The following is an 8,447-nucleotide window of genomic DNA, read 5'->3' on the forward strand; positions in this document are numbered from 1 at the left end:
TTAGTTAGAACGTGTTTACTTAAATAGGTTCAATAAAAATCCAAAAACACAAATACAATCAGTTTCAGGGAAAGGGGGGGAAGGAAATGAACGTGAGGACTCCAAGGAACTAATAAGAGCACAAGTAGTAAACAAACAACCCCTCCCTCCGGTCTCTTTCTTTCTTTCGTCCGTAAGTCAAGGAGGAGGAAGAGGGCGGACAGTGCAGCCGGGCCCCTCTCCTTCTCTGGTCCCTTTGGGTATAAATAGAGCGTCGTCCCTTTTGTTCCTACTGGCAGCACAAGGAGGAGGAGGTCCGTCCGTTTCCGCCGCACCATCCAGCGATGCGGCGGAGGAAGGCTTCCTGTCTTTTGCTTTGTTTTAAATAATAAAGTTTTCCCCCTTGAGGTGAAGTCTAGTCGTGTCTGACTCTGGGGGTTGGTGCTCATCTCCACTTCTAAGCCGAAGAGCCGGCATTGTCCATAGACGCCTCCAAGGTCATGTGGCCGGCATGACGGCATGGAGCGCCTTTACCTTCTTATTGATCTACTCACATTGGCATGTTTTCGAACGGCTAGGTCGGCAGAAGCTGGGGCTAACAGCGGGAGCTCGCCCCACTCCCCGGATTCCAATAGTTTTAAATACAAACACACAAATTGCACTCTCACATACAGCGATTTTAGAAAAGAACTCGTACACACTCAGCACAGGTCGGCTTCTGGATCCACCAGATTGAGAGTCAAGGACATGGGGGGAGGGGGAGGAGGAGGCGGAGTCCCTCCTTTGGCCCCGTGTAAACTTTTGGCGCGAGAGTCCCTTCTCTTTTCTCTCTCTCAGAAGGACTGCTGCATCTTGGCGGTGAGGAGGAGCTGGCACCCGCTGTTGACGTGGCTGAGGACCTTCTGCTTGAGCTGGGCCACCTGGTCGCGGAGGGCGCTGGCGGCGCTGGAGAGGCCGGCGTTGTCGCTCTTGAGGCTCTTGACCTTCTCCTCCAGGCGGGCGATGCGCTCCAGCTTCCTCTTGCGGCACTTGGTGGCCGCCAGCCGGTTCCGCAGCCGCTTCCGCTCCACCTTGATGCGCTCCTGGTCCTCCATGTTGATGGGCGACACCGGGGGGCTCTGCTGCACGTCCGGCACCGTCTGCGGCTCCTCCTTGAAGCCCCGCCCGGCGTGGGAGTGGGCGGCGTGCGGGTGGGGGCTGGCGTGCGGGTGGTGCCCCCCCAGGCCCAGGTGCTGCGGCAGGTAGCTCAGGTTGGCGCTGGGGAAGCCCGGCGAGCCGCTCAGGGCGGGCGGGTTATAGCTGGTCAGGTTGGTGTAGATGGGGGGCGGCTCCTGGGGGTACCCGCCGCTCGCCGTGGAGGAGGCCGCCACCGCTGCCGCTGCCGCCGCCCCGAGGGAGACGTTGGGCGGCGGGAGGTGGTTCATCTTGTGCAGGTCGTCGAGAGCCTTGACGAAGCCGTCGGCGAAGCCCTCCTGCTCCTCGGTGGCGCCGCGCGGGTAGAAGTACTGTCCGGGCGTGGGGGTGGTGGCGATGACGCCGCTGCCGCTGCTGCTCCCGTTCTGGACGATGAGGCGCTCCAGCTCCGGCGCCGCCAGCTTGAGCGAGTTGACGGCGTTGGCGCCCTCCGAGGGCGCGTGCGGGGGCAGGCCGGCCGGGAAGAAGTCCTCCTGGGCGCGGAGCTGCTGCGGGTGGTGGGCCAGCGGGGCCTTGAGCCCGCGGAAGGAGGAGGAGGGCTCGGCGGAGAGGTTCAGCGCCATGCCGGACGCCTTCAGCGCCTTGTAGTCCTGGCTGTAGCCGGAGAGAAAGGAGTCAGGGTAGAAAGGCTGCTCCATCTTCGTGCACATCAGGGAGGGGAGCAGGGGAGGAGGATGGGGCAAAGAGGGAAGTTGGGCTCGCTTGCTCGCTTTCCTTCCTTCCTTCCTTCTCGCTGGTTTGCTTCCCTCCCTCCGGGCCTGGCTTGGGGCGTGGGTCGCGCTTCTGCTCCCGAAACCGCTTCCGCTTGCTTGCTTGCGCGAGTCCCTCCCCGGTCTTTCCGGCGTTCCCAATGGGCCCAGCAAAAAGGAGCAGGTACCGTACCGGCCACTGAAGAAGACGGCGGCGGCGGCGGCGGCGACGAAGCGGGAAGTAGAAGTGGTGGTGGTTGCCGCGGCTCCTGCTGGGGCTCTGATGCCGCCCGGCGCCGAGAGTGAGTATTCTGAGCTCCAGCGTGTGCTTCCCGGTCTATTTTATACCAGCGGTGGCGGAAGCGCGCCCTGATTGGCTGCGTCGCCTGCGAGTGTGCCCGCCCCCTCCACGGCGGCGAAGGAGAGGGCGGGGTGGGCGCTGAGCTCATTGCTCGGCAGCTCGTGCTCCAGTAAACAGCCCGCGGGAGGGGGAGTTGTAAGGGAGCCGCGCGTCAGAGGGAGCGGGATGGGCGGGGGGCGGGGGAGGGGAACGAAACGCACGCACGCAGGCACGCAGCCGAGGGAGGGAGGGAGGGAAGCGGGAGGGGGCGTGCCCACGCTCAGCGGGGACGCGGATTGGAACGTCCGTGAGGTGCTTTAGCTTGCATGTTTTTCCCTATTGGGAGGGCCCCCTCCTTCGTGACGTAGTGGGCTGAGCGTTGGACTGCGACTCTGGAGGATCAGGGTTCGAGTCCCCGCTCCGGCCCTTAAACCACCCACTTTCTCCCACCCTGGGCCTTCCACTGATAGATGAACCTCCCTTGCCTCGTTTCCAGTATACCTCAAAACCTCTGAGGATGATGCCTGCCATAGATGTGGGTGAAATGTCAGGAGAGAATGTTTCTGGGAACATGGCCCGAAACCCCGGTGATTCTGGCCATATGAAAGCCTTCCTCAGCACAACTCACTGGGTGATCTTAGAGCGGCGAGTTTGCACTCTCTTAGGGAATATCAAGGCAGATATCTGCTTTGAACTGGGTTATCTGAGTCCACACTGTTCAGTGTGGATTAAATACAGCTGTGTGGAATGGGCATCACCCCAGCAGAAGGCAATGGCAAATGACGTCTGGCCATACCTCGTGATAGGGTCACCATATAGGTCATTGTAAAGGCACGCAACAACAGCAAGAGCTCCATTGCACTCAGCGGTCCTGGTGATGCTAATGGCCGCATTTTTGTCTCCGGCCCCTTGGCGTTTTTTGTTTTTACCACATCAGTACTTCTCATCTGCTTCAGAAGGAGCCTCCGGTGGCGCAGTGGGTTAAACCCTTGTGCCAACAGGTCTGATGACTTGAAGGTTGGGTTGCTGACCTGAAGGTTGCCAGTTCGAATCCAACCCAAGGGGAGCGTGGATGAGCTCCCTCTATCAGCTCCAACTCCCCATGCAGGGACATGAAAGAAGCCTCCCACAAGGATGGTAAAAACATCAAATCATCCAGACACCCCCTGGACAACGTCCTTGCAGACGGCCAATTCTCCCACACCAGAAGCGACTTGCCGTTTCTCAAGTTGCTCCTGACATGAAATAAAAATCTGCTTCGGAATGTTAAGGCATTGGATGTTGCCATGATCATGTTGTAAACCACTTTGAGTCCCGCCCCCTCCCCCCGGGGTGAGAAAAGCAGTTTATAAATAAGTAAAATAAATAAATATAATTGAGGCTAAAAGATTTCCCTGGGGTATAGAATTAATGCAGTTTGAGATCACTTTGATTGTCATGGCTCAATGCTATGGAATCCTGGGAGATGCAGTTTGGTGAGGCACCAACCTTCTTTGGCAGAAGAGGTCGAAGGCCTTGTGAAACTACAACATCCCAGGATTCTATAGCATGGAGCCATGGCAGTTAAAGCTGTGTCAAACTGCATTAATTCTGAGTGTAGATGCAACCCCAGACAGTGTGCTGAGACCGCCTCAGCCTAGAAAGCACACCTTTGCCTTCATGGAGTTACAGTGACTGAGGATGCAATCCAGTAATGCCCAGTAGGCTGCCGGACTTCTTTGGACTTTTGGAGGGAAGTGTGTCCAATGGAGGTGTTTCCCTTCAAACCTGTAGATGCAGGTGAGTTTCAGTCTCCAGGCACCCAAAGCCCCGCCTGGATTTGGTAAGGCTGGAAGAACTCCCAGCCTTACCAAATCTCAAGAGAAGCCATCCTTTGGAAGAACTTATCTTTGCATCTGAACACGGTTATGGTGATTCTTAGTTAGCAATGCCTCTATATAGAAATATGAAAGAATCGCTAACACAGATGGGAATCTGTGACTTTCCGGATTTTGTTGGACTGCAACTCCCATCTGCCTAGCCAGCATAGCCAATGTCAAGAGAGGATGCGCATGTAGTTGCTGCGGTTGGTTGCTTTTCCCTTTGCTTAGTATGGATGCTTTTGTGTGTGTTCCTGCTTCTTCTACAGTGATTAGGTTGTGTGTTTTGTTTTTGTAGTTCTACATATATAATATTATTGGGGAGCCTCCGGTGGAGTAGCGGATGAAACCGTTGAGCTGCTGAACTTGCTGACCAAAAGGTTGGTGGTTTGAATCTGGGGAGTGGGGTGAGCTCCCATGGTTAGCCCCAGCTTCTGCCTACCTAGCAGTTCGAAAACATGCAAATGTACGTACATCAATAGGTACTGCTCCGGCAGGAAGGTAACAGCACTCCATGCAGTCATGCCGGCCACATGACCTTGGAGGTGTCTACGAACAATGCCGGCTCTTTGGCTTAGAAATGGAGATGAGCACCAACCCCCAGAGTTGGACACAACTAAACTTAGTGTCAGGGGAAAACCTTTACCTAATGTGTATTGGGGATGGCGTTTAATTTTGTTGTACAGAATGTCTTGGAAGGCCAAGACATTCCCCAGTCCTGCCTTGGCAGAATACAAACCTAATACACATAATGTACACACAGACTCTAAAGACACCCAGACTCTAAAGCTGGTATGTATAAGTCACCAAAATTTTAAGAAGTAAATGAACTCCTTGATAGAAGTTTCTGTATGGATATACAGTAGAGTCTCACTTATCCAACATAAACGGGCCAGCAGAATGTTGGATAACCGAATATGTTGGATAATAAGGAGGCACTAAGGAAAAGCCTATTAAACATCAAATTAGTTTATGATTTTACAAATTAAGCACCAAAACATCATGTTATACAACAAATCTGGCAGAAAAAGTAGTTCAATACGCAGTAATGCTATGTGGTAATTACTGTATTTACGAATTTAGCACCAAAATATCATGATATATTGAAAACATTGACTACAAAAATGCGTTGGATAATCCAGAACGTTGGATAAGCGAGTGTTGGATAAGTGAGACTCTACTGTACATTGATAAATACTCACATAGCAAATGCAAAGAAATTGTATTCAGAAACCACAAATGCACACCCCTTTAAATCATAATCCAAAGACAAAGTTACACCAAGTACATTCAAAGCAAGCACAGCATTGAGCCATGTCAGTTTTAAATTGGGATCAAACTACATTAATTCCACAGTGTAGATGTACCCCAAGGGCCACAACACATAACAAGTCATCAACCCCCTATTTCTGTTTTTGTTATCTGGTACATCATCAAGTTTCATGCTTCAAAAAATGCCCTGCCCATGGGGATCCTCTTCTGTAAATTCTGTTGGCATGGAAGGAACAAAAGGAAAATGGATGGGACAGATGGAGGAGACAAGAGGAATAAATGTGAGCAGCATTACACCTCAATAGGTTATTCTTGGCAACTGCAGATGAGCATGAGAACTCAAGGGTTAAGCTACAAGCTTTGAGCAAAAGGTGAGTTTGAGGAGACCACACAAATGCATATGTCTAAAAAGTCTGATATACAGGGAGATATACTCGACCCAACCCATGCACCACAGCTAGAAGTACAAGCAGCAAAGTAATAGTCGAGCCCGGTGGCCCAGCTTTGGGTAGGTCTCTTTTACAAACAAGGGTATGTAATACAGATAATTCTCTGTTTTGTTCCCTAATGTGTGTAGATGCTTGTGTGTGCACGAACGCACGCACAGCTACATCCGCAGACATTTGGGTGAAACCTAATCTCCAATACTCTTCTATATGGTCTAATATATGTGACAAGCTGTTCCCACAAGGGTCACATTTTTGCTTAATCTAGCTGATCTCTGTAGACACATTTCTAGAGGGACCGTATTATAAAAGAGAGATGAGCTTAATAATATAGCTAAGGTCTGCCCTAACAACTACAATTTCATAAATCACAAAAAAGAAGCTTGAAGTGGCATCTATTTTGGCTTGAAGACACAGAGACGTGGTTCCCATAATTAGGTTTAGATGGTTACATGAGGATAAGGAAGGTGACAGATAGCTAATAGCATGTTTCCACAGCAATAGGGCAATTGAACAGAGAGAACTCTTTTTCACATTATCATCAGTGTTTGCATCTGAGAGTATTGTGAATCCTGCCCCACCAAATTAAATTGCCTTTCAGTCCCCAAATTTCTTGCATTAAACTACCTTAAAACTTCCATTAAGCATTTAAAAATACAGTTTAGGCACGCAAGATGAAGATTAGGAAAAGTTATGAAGGGAATGCAACAGAGCAAATATATGAGTTCTGGGTGTGAACAATTTTCAATAATGTCTCACTCTCTACTGTGCTAGAAATGTGGGGAGTAAAGGAGACTTTCGTTGAGGGGGCAGAATTCTTATTGGAGGGCACAATGCCCTCATTTTGCCCCCAAAGAAGCTATGCTCCTGCAGCCCACCCCCAAAATATTACACAATTTGAACTGACACAAGTATTCAAAGGATTCCCAGTCAGTAACACCAATGGCAGAGGGCTAACAGACTTGTCTGGTATGAAAAAAGCCAGCTGTTTGTAATAAACAAGGCCTCGCTCCTGAACAACAATGCCTCTTTTTTGTCTCTCTAAGCCTCGGTCTGCTCCGCAGGAGTTTCTCCTACACCATGTGGTCATGGGACTTTCAAAGTAAAATTGCCTGACTCGCCTCAGCTTTGACTAGGACAAAACTCCATTCTGGAAATGTCTGCTCATAAAAGCACAAAGAAAAAGGCTGTGGTGTAGACAAGGGAGGACAATGACATGTATTAAGCAGCCAGTAATTTTCAAAATTAAAGGTAATGGGCTCTAGCTCACCTGGAAGTCCTTCCTCCTAGTCCACCATGTGTAACGGCCAGTAATTATTACTCAGTGGTGGAGGAAAGACTGTTTACATGTGCTCACCTCTTTACTATTATTTCACTATCCCAAAACTGATATTCCATAATTTGTTGTGGGCTGAAGTATTGGTGAAGTCCAGAGACAACCTATAGTGAAGTAAAGATTAAGTGAAAACAAGGGCTTTTTTATTTCCTTTTGTCCATCAGTACAATTGGAAAATGGACAAATTCTTTCAGAATGGATTGCTCGTTAGTAGACTTCCTTCTGGGACAATTCATACACTATCAGAGTGATTGAAAGGGGTTTTTTTTGGGGGGGGGGAGGAGGTCACAGAGTGTTGGTTGCCTCTAACGTTTTCACCACCTCCAATAGGCTTGGGCTGGATCAGCACTGCCATATATTGCAGTTAAATGGTCAGTGCGTAGACCCATGTAATGAAATTCAATGCACTTAAACTGCATTATATAGGTCTCTAGACACTGACCAAGCTGCATTATGTGGCAGTATAGATGGGGCCTCAATAACCTTAGCAACAGGCCCCTTGGACTGAAAATGTTGCTGCTTAATGCCAGGTCAGTAAATAGAAAACACCCTTGATCCAAGGTCTGATGTTGGTTGAGGATGCTGATCTGGCTGGATGAAGCCGGGGGTGGTTCCTCCACTTCATTTAATGGCTTTCAATGCCAGGGCAACATTGTTACATTTATAGGTAAAGGTAAAGGTTTTCCCCTGACGTTAAGTCCAGTTGTGACCAACTCTGGGGGTTGGTGCTCATCTCCATTTTTAAGCTGAAGAGCCGGTGTTTTCCGTAGACACCTCCAAGGTCATGTGGCCGGCATGACTGCATGGAGCGCCGTTACCTTCCCGCCGGAGCAGTACCTATTGATCTACTCACATTTGCATGTTTTCGAACTGCTAGGTTGGCAGGAGCTGGGGCTAATAGCGGGTGCTCATTCTGCTCCCGGGATTTGAACCTGGGACCTTTCAGTCTGCAAGTTCAGCAGCTCAGTGCTTTAACACACTGCGCCACCACCAGGGCCCGTTACATTTATACAGTCTTGCAATTACAAACAGCCCTTTGAAAACAACCATATGCCTGATGTTGCCCTCAGGGAAAATGGGTTTGACACACCTAATCTAGATCCATTTCAATCTAGCCTCCTCTCCATTCAGTTCCAAGAAAACACTTTCTATAGTAAACCAGTGTCTGATGTCAGTTATGAACTGAATGACGATGAATAATAGAAACTTAATCCAAGCTTCTGGTTAGTCAGACGGCAAATCAAGGAATAAGAATTCAGCATGTGCTGGATGGGGTCACACTCCCCCTGAAATCTCAGGTTCACAGCTAAACCTGGTGCACCGACTGTGCCC

At 50.0% G+C, this 8,447-nt stretch overlaps 1 protein-coding gene across 1 annotated transcript; it reads right to left on the bottom strand.

Annotated features, from left to right (window-relative positions):
• junb (JunB proto-oncogene, AP-1 transcription factor subunit) lies at positions 1-2,161 on the bottom strand. Its single transcript, XM_062970503.1, has one exon. It carries the CDS (start codon positions 1,821-1,823, stop codon positions 813-815), a length of 1,011 nt encoding a protein of 336 aa, XP_062826573.1. The 5' UTR covers positions 1,824-2,161; the 3' UTR covers positions 1-812.
• Positions 2,162-8,447: the final 6,286 nt, after the last annotated feature.

This window comes from Anolis carolinensis, chromosome 2 (assembly GCF_035594765.1).
Source record: "Anolis carolinensis isolate JA03-04 chromosome 2, rAnoCar3.1.pri, whole genome shotgun sequence".
Classification (NCBI taxonomy): domain Eukaryota; kingdom Metazoa; phylum Chordata; class Lepidosauria; order Squamata; family Dactyloidae; genus Anolis; species Anolis carolinensis.

Excerpts from the sequence above, each read along its gene's own strand:
- junb (XM_062970503.1), bottom strand. The coding sequence starts at position 1,823 with ATGTGCACGAAGATGGAGCAGCCTTTCTACCCTGACTCCTTTCTCTCC.